General features: G+C 40.8%; 1 protein-coding gene across 8 annotated transcripts in view; it reads left to right on the top strand.

The window, feature by feature from the left end:
• dpy19l3 (dpy-19 like C-mannosyltransferase 3) overlaps positions 1–17174 on the top strand; it is an 82733-nt gene that overhangs the window by 30315 nt on the left and 35244 nt on the right. For 6 of the 8 annotated variants that reach the window (XR_014877926.1, XM_085184603.1, XM_085130365.1 and 3 more), the window contains 5 exons: positions 4680–4781; positions 5967–6040; positions 8334–8492; positions 11998–12129; positions 15450–15561. Coding sequence is in view for 7 of the 8 variants with exons in the window: in XM_085184603.1 (XP_085040729.1) it covers positions 4680–4781; positions 5967–6040; positions 8334–8492; positions 11998–12129; positions 15450–15561 (579 nt within the window). In the remaining variant the exon portion in view is untranslated. The remainder of the gene's footprint in view (positions 1–4679; positions 4782–5966; positions 6041–8333; positions 8493–11997; positions 12130–15449; positions 15562–17174) is intronic. The other 2 variants (XM_085184729.1, XM_085130223.1) reach the window with 1 other exon arrangement.

Genomic DNA, 17174 nt, shown 5'->3' with positions numbered 1-17174 from the left:
TGTTGACACACAGGTAGAAGATTATCTTTTACGTTTCAGTTGAAATCTGCGTGCTGCAGATGGTGTTTGCAGAAGATAATTTGTATGCTGGAGAAACAGTTTCCTGTCAGGTCTGAATGTAATTTAGTTCAGTCTTATCACAGTAACTTTTGCACAAACATTTAATGTGACAGGATGAAAGGTTGAGATTCAGGAGTGGGGAGATAAGTATTTAAATTCCTAAAATAAATGTTATTTTAGTAATGACATGCTCTAATTGCAAAAGCTTTGCTTTCAGCAGTCTTTCACAGATGTGTGCTCACATGTCTTGGATTTAAGTCATGCTTAGATGATGAATCTGGTGGCTTTACACTGAACATGCAGCTTACCTTGGACTAAACACCAACCTCTCGACATCACAAGCACATTTACGGTCAGCAAATTGATGTAATATTTTGGTGGTTTGAAGAAAAATCTCAGCTGTAACTAATGAATGATAATGTCCAGATTTTTGGCTGCAGTCTGGTTATTTGGCAGGCAGGTGTCTGTACTCACTGGCACTGTGCTGCAGTTCAGGCTTGGGGTGTTTTAGATTCAGAAAATGCATATTTTTAGGGAAATATTCTTAGTTAAGCAAAGCTATCGAGAATATAAAGCTATAGGAGGATTTTATTTCTGTGAGTGAAGTAAGAAGTAAATACCACGTGCCTGTGCACTGCTGTACATGGGCTATTCCTTGTGTTTTCACAGCATTGCCTTAATCTTCTGGACAAATTTGGCAGTCATTTGATAACATACATAAACTGCTGTGAGACCAACACAGGTGCAGAAAGGTTTCAAAAGAAAGTAGATTGAATCTTTTTATGGCTTTGATGGTTCTGCTTGTACTTGGATGAAATTGGCATGTCCAGTGTATTGTTGTCGACCCTGACACGCCAGCAGGGTAGTGTGTATTTTGGCCAAATGGAATTTTCAGTTTAACACAGTGATTCACATTTGGAAACAATTAGACTTTCTTTCAGAAACTGTTGTAATTTCCTCCTTCATCATGTTTTTAGAATCAAAGTAGGAGCTGCAGGGACCTTTCCTTGCTCCAGGCTGTTTCTTTGTTGCTTTTTTCCACAATGACAGTCAGTTTATTTTTAATGTTAAAACTGTAAAAATTTATTTGGACTTCTATTCAATTCAATTTTGTTTATACAGCAGCAAATCACAACAACAGTCGCCTCAAGGCGCTTTATATTGTAAGGTAGACCCTACAATAATACAGCAGAGAAAACCCAAACCATCATACCTATAAGCAGGTGTTTTGGCGACAGTGGGAAGGAAAAACTCCCTTTTAACAGGAAGAAACTTCCGGCAGAACCCAGCTCAGGGAGGGGCGGGGCCATCTGCTGCGACGGGTTGGGGTGAGAGAAGGAAGACAGGATAAAGACAGAGATTAATAATAACTAATGATTAAATGCAAAGAGGTGTATAAACACATAGTGAGTGGAAAATGTGACTGAAGACTCATGGGAATCACCCAACAGCCTACACCTATTGCAACGTAACACCAACCTTATAAACAGTACTCTAATCTATTATCAATGGTCATTGATCAGTGGTTGTTGATCAATGATCATGACAATTTGCAAAAATAATGATCAATATTAATGGTCAAGAAACTGACCTCACAGCCCACTGTTCGTCAGTGGTGCTGGTTTCAGTCAGGCAAAGGTACTGTTTATAAGGTTGGGTAAACCTGCAGTCAGCTGAGACTGAAGAAGTCACTTGGATGAGTCACGAAACGTTTCTCCCACTGAAAACATTTCGTCCAGATGAACAGAATTAACTTTTTGGGATTTCCTTTCCTGGATGATTGAGCGTGCATCAAGACATCTGAGACAGGATATTTCTAATTTTAGAGATGTTGCACAAATGGAAGAAAGCATTCCTAATATTTGTTTAATATGTGCATTGAAGGACATGTCCTGGTCAAAAATGACTCCAAGGTTCCTCACAGTGTTACTGGAGGCCGAGGTAATGCCATCCAGAGTAAGAATCTGCTTAGATACCATATTTCTAAGATTTTTAGGGCCGAGTACAATAACTTCATTTTTTGTGCACTTTGTCTTTATGTCTTTAAGACATTCCTGCAGTTTAACTAATTGGTGTGTGTTATCTGGCTTCATGGACAGATAGAGCTGGGTGTCATCTGCATAGCAGTGAAAATGTATGTTATGTCTTCTAATGATATTGCCTAAGGGAAGCATGTATAGTGTAAACAGAATTGGTCCTAGCACTGAACCCTGTGGAACACCATAATTAACCTCAGTGTGTGAAGAGGACTCTCCATTTACATGTACAAATTGAGTCTATTCGATAGATATGATACAAACCACTGCAGTGCAGTACCTGTAATACCTACAGTGTAGGGCTGTTCGATATAACGATATATATCGGATGCCAATATGAAAACGTCTATCATTTCATTTTACGCTATCGTTTGTTTCGTGTTGTCGCAAAATAAACTGTTTACAGCAATATGTTTTCATCGTTTTGATGGTCACTGTAGCGGCTATATTAATTTCTTAAAGTTCTCTCTTTCTCTTATATTTAATATAACCACACTACGGACGGACAAGTGCCTGTTTTTATGCGTTGTCGTTAGCAACAACGACGGTAACACCATCGCGTGTCCGCTTGTTTATGTTCCACATAAACCTTTCACAATAAAACTCAAGATCCTGTTGAGACTTTTCAAAATAAACCGAATCACGTGAAAGAGCAGATTATTTACGGATGAGAAGTAAAAAAGAGCCGCCAGGTGCTAAAAAATAAACCTTAGACTCAAACGTTAGAACAGGCTTTTCCCCGCAGCACGCCGTGTAATAAATACTCACAAAGAAAACGGCGGCCGTTACAACTTATGTCTAAAAATGTATCGTTTCATGCATCGGTTAAAACACTCGACTCCAGCTACATGACGCGCAGCAGGAAACACTTCCCGCAAGTCGAGCTGCCCGAGATTCACAGAATTTACAGAAAATGTTACATTTTTGTGATTTATATCGTTATCGGACGATAGAATTCTTATATCGGGATATGAGATTTTGGTCATATCGCACAGCCCTACTACAGCGTGCTCGAATCGCTCTAATAGGATATTATGGTCGACAGTATCGAACGCTGCACTGAGGTCTAGCAGGACAAGCACAGAGATGAGTCCACTGTCAGAGGCCATAAGAAGATCATTTGTAACCTTCACTAAAGCTGTTTCTGTGCTGTGATGAGCTCTGAAACCTGACTGAAACTCTTCAAATAAACCATTCCTCTGCAGATGATCTGTTTTACAAGAGTTTTTGATATGAAAGGCAGGTTGGAGATTGGCCTATAATTAGCTAAGACTGCTGGGTCAAGAGATGCTTTTTGAGTAACGGTTTAACTACAGCCAGCTTGAAGGCCTGTGGTACATAACTGATTATTAGAGATGGGGTTATCATATTTAAGACTTAAGTATTGACTTGCACCTTTCCAACATTTTTAGGAATCTCTCAGTTGAACACAGCTTGTTAAATGCAGTATTAACCTATATTTCATACCCTCTGTGGCTTGGCCGATTTTCAGTTTTTACATAAAATGATGGTGTTACTCAAAGAACTACTTAAACCTTTACAGCATTTGCGTCAGACTTATTTGTGACTTACGAAATAATGATTTTATCCAACTTCTGGTTTGAAACTCGAGGCATATTAGTTTGTGAAACAGGTATTCTGTCCTCTGCAAATGTTGATTTAGCCTTGGCAGACAGTGTTCTCATTTAATGCCTGGATTAAGCTTTAAATGCATACCTTTGATGTTGGATGGTTTTGATGACAGCAGGTCTGCAAAAAAGATGCACCTGGCATACTGATGATGAGTCGATATGCTAATAGTGGCATTCAGTAGCACAACTGGCAAAATACATCCAATTAGAGGTTGTTAAGTTACGACTGATAGTTTCCCTGCAGTCACCTCAGCTGCCTAACCCTGCTGTCGGAAACACACAAATAGTATTCCAGGGCAAATCTCCAGTTTACAGAGGCGGAAGATCTCAGAGGCGTGCTGTGAGACTATTTCTAATTCAGTGGAGAAGCTGATAGATTCTCACATTTTGTGTCCAGAATCATCAGAACGGCTTCAGATGGAAAAACTCCCACAAAAAAACACTGAGATGTCCATCTGTGAAGCAGTGGAGTGCTCTGTGCTCTGCGCAGTATCCGTGTTGTAAATAACCACGGGCATTTGAACACGAGCAGTAATTACTGTGCTGACTAATTAGTTTGGTAGGGGTCACTCTGTGAGAAGTTGCAGCAGACTGTGTGCAGGATGAGACAATATAGACCTGAAATCTTAACAGTCTGCAATGCAAAGTCTGAAAGAATTTTGGGAAATAACGAGGACATTTTTCTGACATCTATAAATGATTGCAAAATGTGCAAAAATAACAAGCATAAAAATATATTTATGCATGATTGATGCTTTTAATATGTGCTTAGATATCTACAGAGAAATGACCCATGCTGTTAAGGGTTAGTGGTCTGATGCATGTACCCATATATATACTGTGTGTATGGAAAGATGTCTGCTTTCTTTACATTTTTAATTGCAAAAAACTGCAGTGAGACCATAACAGATGCACTGACTAACCTCTCGTTATTCTGTGTGTGTGCATGTAGCCTGGTGTAAAGACTGGAAGCCTGGTGGTTCGTTTGGGCAAAGTTCTTCTCCACAGTGCCCTGGTTCTCCTCCTCACCGTCACCATCAACTACCTGGCCAAGGTGAGGCGTTCTCTTCTTCCCTCGCTCATGAAGCGCCTTGAGGCGACTTTTGTGATTTGGCGCTATATAAATAAAATTGAATTGAATTGAATCTTTTAACCCTTTAAGACCTACCATAGAACCAAGTCCGTCAGAGCTTATATTATATTTTTACATGTTGTGGAGCCATTTTTGGGAGCATTTCAAGTTGCTATACATCAATACAACCATTACAGCCTAAATTTTAATAATATGTCTGCATTAAGTGCATAGTAATTACATAAATTGCAAAAAAGTGCAATAAACTACAAAAAAATATAAAATCGTTTTAGTTTTTTTAACATATATTTCTAGTTAGAGAAATTTAAGAGGCTTATCCCTCAAAACTGTAAATACAAAAAAGTTGCACAAACTAGTTTCCCACCACAGGAAATTTATTTTGAGTGTCTTCATAGTTTTATTTTTGAAATACACCAATTTTTATACACTGCAGGAAAAAAACGAAAATAAATATTATAATGCAAATTTGCAAAAAAGCAGCATCAAAATAAACTATTTCCAGCAGTGCAATATGAGTCCTAAGCATCCCAGAAACCACACAGAAAGTCATAAAGTCAAAGATAACTTTTAAAAACACCAGTATAGGCTCATGAGGCCCTGATGGTAAAAAACTACATTTCCACAAAAAGACGTCACTTCTGGTTTCGGGCAGGTAATGGCGGATATGCGATAGTTCGCGCTGACGTCTATTCCAACGTAGGAAGTGTTACGAACAGCTGATCGGATCGGCAAAGCGTGTTTCTGGAATATTATGTTTTTGTTCCTGCAAGTGCTTTTTATGCAGTTTTTGCAAATCTATATGTGGAAGGAAACTGTGACCGAGGACAAGCTGATGGCATAAGATGTAAGTACAACTCCTCCGGTTTCATATGCAAAAAAAAAAATTGCGCTAGCTTACGTGGTTGCAGTGCTACAAGGATTTAAAAATAGTTGCGCAAAATGGAGCGTGCTTGCTCTGACTGGTTTTAAAGGGTTAATACATTTTCTCTCCATTTTCCTCTTTTTTCTCTCATCATATGCTCATTATCTTGTGATCTGTCTCTTATTTCACAACACACTCCTTCCTTCTTATCCTCATCAGTAATCTTGTTTAACATGCTGATCTTTAGTCCTGACCTGATGATCTCTTTGCGTGTGTGCTTACAGAAAGCCCTCCAGCTCCAATCAGACGAGCACATCTTTAAATTCATCAAGTCAAAGTTTGCTCTGGGTTCGACCAGGTATGAACGCCACCTCTAGTCCTGACCACATGTGAAATACGGGCTTGCTCCCAAACAGTAGTGCAAACTGCATATACAAAGTCTGTGTTGTGTGCACTGGTACATAACTCCTGACTTGATCCAGAGTGACTGTATTATTCACTAAGCACCAGTATTGTAGCACCTGGAGTGTTATGGCGTGTGAATAATAGATGGCCGGGTAACACTAGCAGACCTCCCATTGATCAGATACTGTGTGTGTCTGTGTGTGTCTGTGTGTTGAACAGTTCAGCCACTGGATGGCTGCTCCAGGGTGGCAGATAACACAGCTCACAACTTGGTGCTACACAACTGGCGCTTCAATTATTCAGGAGTCTGTGGGAAATGCAGTGCATACTCTATCGCTGCCTCTCTCTGTTCCTGTTTCTCTCACTTGCGTCGACTTATTTCGTCTCTCCAAGTGTTTCTTTTTTTAATCCCTGGAGTCTTGCACCGCGTTTGCGTTTATATCAACTCTGTTTAGTTATTTATCCTCGTGGTGGTTTATCAGCATGTGGAGGATTGTAACAGCCAAGAATAAAATTAAAACCAAAATATCAGTTCATGTCATATTTGATTAATGTTGTGTTTTCTGAATTCCCACTTTTTGTTTTTGCATAATGTTGATGTACTTAATGTTATATAGGTTTAATTTATTTTGTCAGTTTGTATCTTTCATATTTCAAAAGTCCAACGTGCAAAATATTGACCTAAAAAAAGAGTTTGTACTGTACAGACATGTCAGGGTTTTTCTTCTTTGGCCTTCTTTTGGAGCCCTTTTGGTCGAGCGCAGAGGAAGGATGCTGCAAATACCAGACAAAGGATGTTAACGACATGAGGGAAAGAGGAGGAGCTTAGAGGAGGTTCATGGATGTCATGAACGAGGACACACAGAGGGTTTTAGTGACAGCGGAGGGTGGTAGATGCAGGCAGATGATCCACTGTGGCGGCCCCTAAAGGGAGCAGCCAAAACAGGAAGAAGTGGTCGTGTTATTTATTTTTCCATAGTGATTTAAAAGTAATGTAAAAAACATACAGTTCATTAAGTGCACAAGTTGTGTTTCCAGATTGTGGATTGGGTCTTTTAACGTGGATTACTAACTTATCCTGATTTGATTGGAGGTTTTTAGCAGCCTGAAGGTTTATTTCTTTTAGTGCTTCAGAGTTCTTATTGTTCCTAGATTGTATGAACTAAAGGAGTTAGTGTCCCTGCTGTAGACAGTATAAAAGATTTTTGGTCTCTGCAATTTCAAGCTTCATTGTCTAACATTAGTCAGATAACCCCGTGAAAATGCCCAAAAGGCATTAAAACTGTGGGGAAGTCCACTCGAGTGGGACCTAGCAGAATCCTAGCTCCCTGTATCAGGACACCTGCTAAAGTAGCCACGCCCCCTCTTAAGAAAATTGTTGTTGTTATGAAAGGGAAACGTATTCATAGACATGCAGTTTAAGGAAATAATGCATGCACGTTTTTACATGGGAGTCTGTTGGGGTGGACCCACAGGTGGCAATTACAATAACTGCAGTTTTTACTAAATTACACATCGGCTTCATTTTTAAGCTCCAGAAACTCGATTTAAAGGATGAGTTCCTGTTCCTTTCACAATAAAAGTCCTGGACATATACACTGTGTATAGAGAAGAGTAGAAATCAACTTTAATGAGTAAAAGATCTCTTTTTAAAAACCAGCAAAAATATATAGTGTTACATTTGATATCATTGATATTGATGTGAAAATAACGTACAGTTGCCAGGTAACAATAATTTCAGTTAAACGCTATTAAAAAAAATAAAACAAAAATGGGAAGTATGCACATTTTTGCACACGTGTAGAAAAAAAATCGAGTTTGTGGTGTTGATCAGGTAGTCACACATAAGTTTAATATATTTTTATTATTATTATTATTTGTTGCTTCTGTTTTACTGCATTTCTGTTTTTATTTATATTAAAATACACAATTTTGTGTTAAGTCACTCTGCCACTAATATTTCTGCTCCATCCAGTCGTCTCACAGTCACTCAGACTTATCGTATGACAGGCTCCACTTGGACCAGCTGCAGCAGTAAAATGCTGCTTGCATCAGTAACTGAAGGGCCCTCACAAAGTGCAGTCTCTGTCAAGGCCAATTTATAGCCCTATTTCATAATTTTAAAGAGTGTAATTTGGATCTGCGCCAAACTTTTATAGCTTCCTGCTCACCGGGTTTCGACATTGCAGTGTTTATTTATTCTCAGTGAAAAACAAACAGATGACCGCCTCTCGCCTCCCCTGCAGGGATTTTGATGCCAGTCTGTATCTGTGTGAGGAGGCCTTTGGCCTGCTTCCCCTGGACACGCTCGAGCGCCTGGCCGGCACCCTGCTGCTGTACCCCTACGTCCTCACGCTGCTTCTGCTCTGTGGCATGTTGGTGGCGGCAGCACTGCAAAACCTGAGGTAGGTGATGACTCAACAGGACGTGGAGAGGGTTATATAAGACGAAGTAGCTCCAGATTACTCTGATCAGTCACAAAATAAAATTAAAAAAACCCCACAAAGCAAAACAACATTAAATTAATATTTTGTTATATTTTTTGACCATTCATGGGCAGTTTTTGTTGTGGGCGGGGCATGTTGAGCTGAGGAAAGTTCAGTCACTCTGCCAGAAAGTTCAGTTACCAAGAAAGTCATGCCTGGTCTGCAGCAATGTTTAGGTGGGTGGTTTGTGTTAAAGTAAACTCCAGATGATTGCTAAAGTTTCTCTGCATTGGAAACAATCAATTATAAACTTTGTGCCGGTTCACTTTATTTAAATATACATAGCACCAGCTCACAACAGCTGTCGTCTCAAGGTGCTTTATATAAGACCCTACAGTATAAGAGAGAGAACACTGAAGACATGTTCCCCCCGCAGCACTTGGCGATAGAGGGAAGAAATTTCAATTTCACAATTTCAATTTTATTTATATAGCGCCAAATCTCAACAAAAGTCGCCTCAAGGCGCTTCATAGATACAGAGAAAAACCCAACAATCATATGACCCCCTATGAGCAGCACTTTGGCGACAGTGGGAAGGAAAAACTCCCTTTTAACAGGAAGAAACCTCCAGCAGAACCAGGCTCAGGGAGGGGCGGGGCCATCTGCTGTGATTGGTTGGGGTGAGAGAAGGGGTGAGAGAACTCTGTTTTAACAGAAACATATCCAGCAGAGCCTCGCGCTGTCTGGTTGGGGTTGAGGGGAAAGAGAAGAGAGAAACTACAAAGAACAAGGAGAGTAGACAGAGGAGAGACGACACATTTAAAGTAGAGGAAAGTGATATAGCTTCAAATTATATCATGATAATTCAAATTTGTGCTAACAGTATTTCTGACGATGAAAGAAAAAACATACTGAACAGTTTTATTGACCTTTGCAAGCAGCAACATTTCGAAGTAAATGAAGCCAGTAAATGAAGGCCATTTTCTGTCTTTTCCAGTCAGCTTCTGTCATTGATGAAACGTTAGCTAATTCAAAGTGTGAACTAATTATACCAAGGTACCAGCAGCAGCATTGTGGTGCAATAGTAGTGACGCAGCACAAATGTATGCACAATGTAGCCCAGTGCCACGACCATGAAAGGTGTAACTATGAAACGGACTCTTAAGCAGGACCTGAGAGACAACAGCTTAAAGTTCACAGGTTTTAGTGTCACAAAGGGACATTTCTCAAAGGGAATGTTAAAACAGGATGAACACTGGAATGAATCTCTGGCAACTCGGAACAGCAACCCTGAGAGAAAAGAGATGGGGTTTAAATCCAGTCCACAGTATGGGTGAGCGGCAAAGTAACGAGCAGAGAGGCCGTCTCTGTCAGACCAGCTTGACAAAGACTGGTAAGATATCTGGGTTTGAAAGCACTCTTCAGCTCCAGAGGAATCATTAGGATAATGATTACAAGGGCGTTAGCACAGGAGACGCATTAGGAGAGTCGTAGAAGAGCCTCGCTGGAAATTTAATGTAAAAGTATAAAGTTACTGCTTAACACTTTAGTTTAATGATAACAAATTCAGTTCAGTTTTAGTTATAACGTCAGACAACAGCAGTCACCTTAAGTCACGTTATATTGAAGGTAAAGACTCTACAGTAACAGGAAAAACAACAACAATCAGACGACAAACACTGTCACTTGGTGACAGTGGGAAAGAAAAACTCCCTTTTAATAGGAAGAAACCTCTGACAGGCTCAGGGAGGGGCAGACGTCTGTCATGGCTGGTTGGGGAAGCAGACAGGACAAAAAAAAAGAACTAAACTAGCTTAAGTTAAACAATATTTTCACAAGTCAAAGGAGCTTGCAAAGAAAAGCGTCTGGACTTCTTTAAGTTACTTGAAGACGTTTCACCTCTCATCCGAGAAGCTTCTTCAGTTCTAAGGTCAAATGGTGGAGAGTCCCAGATATAAACCTAGTGGGAGTTTCCCCCCACAGAGGGACAAAAGGACCCCCTGATGATCCTCTAATCGCCTGAGCCACCCAGTTTCACACCTTGGCTCTGAAGAAGCTTCTCGGATGAGAGGTGAAACGTCTTCAAGCAACTTAAAGAAGTCCAGACGCTTTTCTTTGCAAGCTCCTTTGACTACGATGACCTGGATGACTGAGAACCTTCACAGACAATATATTCACATAATAAATCTGCTTATTGTATCTTGGCCAGCTGCTTAAAGCACTGTACAGGAGTAGTTTCCATCCATTTGTTCTTCCCGTCTGCAGCTGGCGAGGGCTCCAGCGATCCTCGCTCATTTGTTTACGTTTGGGTCGCACATCACCAGCTGCTAGCATCTCCTTCTTAGCAGCTGTACTTGACGGTGTATTTTTGCCTCATGCAGTGAAACACGTTTGTTGTTTTCACCTTCAGCAGGAACAGTTTTCTTGCATATTTTCCAAAGTACTCGGCTTTATTGGAGGTTGCTCCAGCAGCCTGAGCTTTAAGTAATGGATGGCTTGGGGTCAGCTGATCCAGCTCTGACTAAATTAGAAACTTTATCAAAAAGGAAAGTATGAAGAAGGTGCAGTGAGCAGGAACCCTGATGACAGGTAACTGTTTTCTGGGAAAAGACTTGATGAGTATTTCTTTCCAGCAACTAGTGATAAATCAGTCAAAAATAAACCAGAGCCGATTGCTTTGGAGTTACATTTCATCAGCTCTGTTTCTCTTTTGCTTGTCATACATTCATGCATTAAAATTAAACTACAAAGGAAACCAGAAGGCTTCCAGTACTGAAACTCTTTCTCTTGCCCACAGATTCTTTTTTCATATGCAGATATCTTTGGAGAAAAATTAGTGAAGTATAAATGAATCGAAGGTTTCAGCTCCTTCAGAAAATAGAAGAGACAAGATGTTTATTAGGAGGCAGAAGCCCAGTCGTGGTAGTAGTCACAGTCTGCTCCACATTGTTTCTTCACGCTCTGCAAAGCCGCTCTGCCTCTTGAAGCCTCATGCGCCTGTGGTGCAAGGTGAGGGGCCATATCGAACTAATCACATTAGCATATCAACTCGCACTCTGCCGTTGGAGGCTTGGAATACTAACCTCATAGAACAAAGGGCTATTTGCCAATTCGGGAATTAATTTAATCCAGTTTAGCCCAGCTCACGTAGAAGGAAGAGCCAGATTGGATTTGTATTCAAATGGCAGCCAGTGTCCGTCTGATTCGGTGCAGGAGGCCAATTCGGGGGAGTGACATCATGCCCTCGAGCCTTCGTCTGTTTGTCCGCGTGCCGACTCCCGCAGACAGAAACGGTCGTGGGTGTGTGTATCGTTGCGTGTCCACTTGTGTTCAAACTACTAATGAAATCTGAATAACAGCTACTGAAATCTGAATAATATCAATTCCACCCACCTCCCCTTCTGCCTCTCGTCTCGAGCGTCTGGATGTAATGTTTTATGTATCACTGTTGTCTTTTGTGCCGCTGTGTTTTTCGGTTTCTCAGCAGGCCTAACAGAGGTTCCCCCGAGGAAAAGAAAGGAGCCAGAGAGGGGCAAGTGGCGGCATTTCGTCCAGACGTGGCCTACAATGTGCTGCACACGCTGTTCTACGGCCTCCTGGCTTTCAGCACAATGAGGTGAGACCTCGTAATTCTAGCATCATCTACATGCAGACGTCCCCAAGTAGTAGCCTTCTGAGACGGGGACTCTCCAAATGTACTTTTCCTCTTGATGAGTTGATTATGCAAAGTCGCGAGCAGATGCTAAAATCCAAGTGCCTCTTAAACGCCTCTCACAAAGTGTCTGAATGGTCCGCTTTAGCCTTGATCAGCCCTCAGCGCCAAGCACCATCCAGCGCCACTCGCAGCAGACGCAAAAAGAGTCGATACAGCTGAACAATCGATAATTAATACTCTGACCCCCCCTTCAGAATTTTAACGTAGACCTGGTGCAGACAAACGGCTAACGAAGCTCCATCTGCCATCGTTACACTTACCATAAATTATGTTTTTTAAAAAGAATCATTAAAGTTTCTTATTTATAAGGTAAATAGTTTCAGTTAAGTTGCTCATTTTAAGTTACTTTACTGCTGTTGTAGCTTGTGTTTGTGCTGTAAAGACGTCCAGAGCAGGCCACTGTTGGGAAGAGAATTGTCTCACGGCTGTGTGGCTCAGAAAGGTTATAACTTAGAACTTTTTATTTCATTTCGCCTTGTAAGTACACAATACTATTTCAGCAAGCAGTCTTTTTTTTTCAAAAAGGATTTTTCACTGGCTTTCAACTCCTTCTTGTAGTTTTTAGTTTTCCACTGTGGCTCAAGTATACATTTATTTATGTGCCGGTGAGAGAAGGCTCGTTCGGTTTGTTTTTGCAGTCGGTGTGTGTCTCAGGCAACCATGTTGCAACCTTTCTCTGGAAAGATGGAGAGAGATGGTTCCAGAAATAAGATAAGATATAGGAGGCATACTGTTTACATGTGCGCTGGCTTTAAAAACCTTCTTTGAGATACATTTGTTTACTGTATTTATTGTGCGATATTTGTACAAATGCTGCTCGTACATATGTTCAGAGTCGGATACTAAGAGCCTTCTTTGCTGCTTCTTCCTCTCCTGTTTTCTGGTGGCACACAGACGTGCAGTGGTCTGTTTCTCCGGTTAATATTATGGCACAATCCACTGGCAGGTTCCCACCGTGGAGCAGCGACACCTTTGAGGGTGTCTCGGCTTGCAGGTGCCAGACTCAGAGGCCCGACACCAGTGCTGGCACCTCGCTTTACCGCGGAATGGCATCGTCTTTCTTGTGGTCGACTTTCATATTCAGCCTCTTCTTCTTAATTTCCTGAATCTTTTGGCTTGCCTGGCTGGCAGCCTTTGCTGCTGTGACATGCTGGCCTTAGAGTTATTTGCTCTTATAATAACTGTGACCATCAGATATCATTGGTTTGACCGGCGTCGGCCTCTACACCGACTACTGCAGTTTTCAGTTTGGTGTCGGCTCTCGTTGGCATTTACAGTTTGTTCTTATTTAAGTCGTTTTTTTGGATGAACAAACATTTTTATTCAGTTTTTCTTTTATCGGTTTGTGTCTGTGTGTGTTTAATCAGGTGAAATTATTAATGTCAGGAGCTACAGTGGGTATGTCATTAGTGATTCACGATGATGTTGTTCAGTCGGTTTCAATCGATTTCTAAAAGATGAATATTGTGTTCTAGCACAAAAGTTCATTTCCCAGCAGATTGCTTCTTGTACCTGCAACAAGTTTTATTCTCAGTAAAGACATTTGCCTTGAGTTTACTTTGCCTGACTTTTAATCATATATAAAATGCAAATGTAGGTTAATGATGAAGTCAAACAGATGGTTTTTGCTACGTTTTCATTTGAAGTTGAGATCAAACATGATATGACTCGCTTTAGCTTTTACTTATAGCATCTATAACGTGTGCATATGGTGCTCCTAAAGGCCCCGTGTGAGGTTTATCATGACCATTTATTTACTCATATCTTCTGTAGGAGGGTAAAACACCTGATCGTCAGCAGTCTCTGCACAGCTGTTTCTGTCCTGTTAGCAAACATGTTTGGATAGTTCTGTCTACTCATTCGTGGTTAATTTCACATGCACGGAAAATTCCTTTTGTCACCTATTTTTATCTCCTTGCTTTAAAGTTTTGGTTCTATAAAAAACAACAACGCTTTTTGCCGTATCAGTAGCTCCGCAGCGTCACACAGTGTGACTAATACACCCCGTGGCTTGAATTTTTCTCTCTCCCCATTTCGCATCTATAACCTCGAGCACAACAAGCCTCCCAGACCTGACTCCAGTCGTCTATTTGTAATTGTCAAGTGGTTTTCATCGCCACCATCATTAGTAAATTTTCCGGCCTGAACGCGTTTCAGGCTGCAAACACACGCTGACACGTACAATTTATCACTAGGAAAGTATAATTGTGTTTTAACTTTAGGCTCTTTGTGAGGAGTGTCAGGAAAACCATCGAGATCACCAGTGGAATTACTACTTCCTGTCCCTGTGGTAAAAGAAACCTGCAATTACTCTGTTAAAAAAGAAACTGGAGTTTTCTGGTGTGTTGTTTATAGCAACTTGGCTATGAGGGTTTCATAGGTTCACATAAGTAGCTTCATTTAAATAAGAGTCTGTCAGTAGCTGGGTTATTCTCTGTGTAGGGAAATGTTGATAATAATTGAATTTATGTGGTTAGCAGGATTCAGAAACGCACGTCTATGCAGTACTTTTAACACTTATAGTTCACACAGTGCTTTGCTGTCACAGTTGGTAATTTAAAGTACTGATTAAATTCCCACAAAAGGAGCAAAAGAAAAAAAGTCCTGAAAGCTTTTAGCACAGAGTCAGGTAGGGCAGGAAGTGACACGTTTGATTTCAGCACTTTCTCTAAAATGCTGATTAAGAGAGAAAAGCCAAAAGTGCAGAAAGCCATTTGTTTCTGTCAGACAGCTCCTTTGCATTAAAAAAGTATTGAGATTTATTTCAGTGAGGCTGCACTTCTTTATGCCTCCCCCCTTCCCTCCCCCCTCGCACGGCTCCATCTCCGCACCTGTCAACAATTTTTCAGCTCATTTCATTCTCCCCGTCTTCCGTCTTCAGCTCGCCGCTCTCTGTTTAATCTTTTTCTCATTTGTTTAGAACTCTTTGCTTTAGACTTCACGTGCTTTGGATCAGAACTTAAAAATAATGCAGTGTTTTTGGCACCAAATCAAACTCAACCACAGCGAAACCGTTTCACTAACACGTGCGCTAAACTCCAGACGGGTCGGTCGTCTTGTTTGAATTCTGTGTGTGTGCTGAGGGAACGTCCTCCAGTCCAAGCTGTGTAATTTGTCTGTGTCATGGAGGCTGGGATCTGTTTTCTTTTTTCTCCTAAGAGGAAGACTGTTGAGACACGAGCGCTGCTTGATATGGCTCCTCCTTCTCTCTTTCTGCCCAGAATGAAGTATATATGGACTGGCCACATGTGTGCGGTCGCAGCCTACGGTGTCTGTGGGACCGAGCTGTGGACCGTGCTTCTCAGCGCTCTCCGATGCAACACGAAACTTCTGGTACGAGCTCACATTTTCACTTCTGGCTCCAAATAGAGCTGCAGGGAGGATGGGTGGTAGGATCTTTGTTTACGATAATCTCCAAAAAATTACGCTACTTTATGTCCTCTGAAGCATAAATACAGTCATCAAAGCTGGAATTCAAATATTTAAAAACCTAATCTGCAATTGCAGAACAAAATGTGCTTCACCATCCAGGCTAGTCAGGGTTGAGTAATCTCAGATCTTGTTCCATTTAGATGGGAGAAATTATTCATTTGTGAACTAAAGACAACATGAAATATAAAAAGGATAACTATATTTATCCCAAATGTTGGGAAATTCCAGCGTTACAGTGACTAAAACTGTAAATGCACTTTGCAATTAAATGGCCCGATTTTGCTTGCGCTGAGTTGAGGAAGAGGTGAATTTATACCAATCAGCTCGTGTTTATTCAAATGCTCCACTGTTGCCACTGACCAATTAAAACACGTTATGCTAATATCTCATGGGAGCGAGGTATTTGCTTGTGCATGAGGAGATATTGTGTGTGGATACAGTTGCTAACAGGCTCTGCAGGCTCGTCTTGTGAGCGGCTGCCAAACATCCAGGATCTGACCAGCTCGTTCTTCCCAAATCGAACACATTCACTGCATTTACTGCACTGATCAGTAGCTTTTCTCTTGTCTGTGTCACATTAAGAGTGATTGCAGTCCCACGTTGATCCCACGGTGCCGTTTAGGTGTCGTTACCTGTAAATGTGACTTCCAATGGTTGCTGATGTGGCTCAGAGTCTGTTAGATGTGTTTAACCCTTTAAAACCAGTCAGAGCAGGCACGCGCCGTTTTGCGTAACTATTTTTAAATCCCGGTAGCTCTGCAACCACATAAGCTAGCGCAATAATTTTTTTGCATATGAAACCGGAGGAGTTGTACTTACATCTTATGCCATCAGCTTGTCCTCGGTCACAGTTTCCTTCCACATATAGTTTTGCAAAAACTGCATAAAAAGCACTTGCAGCAACAAAAACATAATATTCCAGAAACACGCTTTGCCGATCCGATCAGCTGTTCGTAACACTTCCTACTCCATCAGCACGAACTATCGCATGTCCGCCATGACCTGCCCGAAACCGGAAGTGACGTCATTTTCACGGAAATGTAGTTTTTTACCATCAGGGCCTCATGAGCCTATACTGGTGTTTTTAAAAGTTATCTTTGACTTTCTGACTTTCTGTGTCGTTTCTGGGATGCTTAGGACTCATATTGCACTGCTGGAAATAGTTTATTTTGATGCATATGCTGCTTTTTTGCAAATTTGCATTATAATATTTATTTTCGTTTTTCCTGCAGTATGTGAAAATTGGTGTATTTCAAAAATAAAACTATGAAGACACTCAAAATAAATTTCCTGTGGTGGGAAACTATTTTGTGCAACTTTTTTGTATTTACAGTTTTGAGGGATAAGCCTCTTAAATTTCTCTAACTAGAAATATATGTTAAAAAAACAAAAACCATTTTACTTTTTTTTGTAGTTTATTGCACTTTTTTGCAATTTATATAATTACTATGCACTTAATGCATATATATTATTAAAATTTAGGCTGTAATTGTTGTATTGATGTATAGCAACTT

The sequence above is a fragment of the Neolamprologus multifasciatus genome, chromosome 1, assembly GCF_963576455.1.
Source record: "Neolamprologus multifasciatus chromosome 1, fNeoMul1.2, whole genome shotgun sequence".
Taxonomy (NCBI): domain Eukaryota; kingdom Metazoa; phylum Chordata; class Actinopteri; order Cichliformes; family Cichlidae; genus Neolamprologus; species Neolamprologus multifasciatus.
Note: the sequence above shows the minus strand (reverse complement) of the source record. Positions and strands in the feature narration are given on the sequence as shown.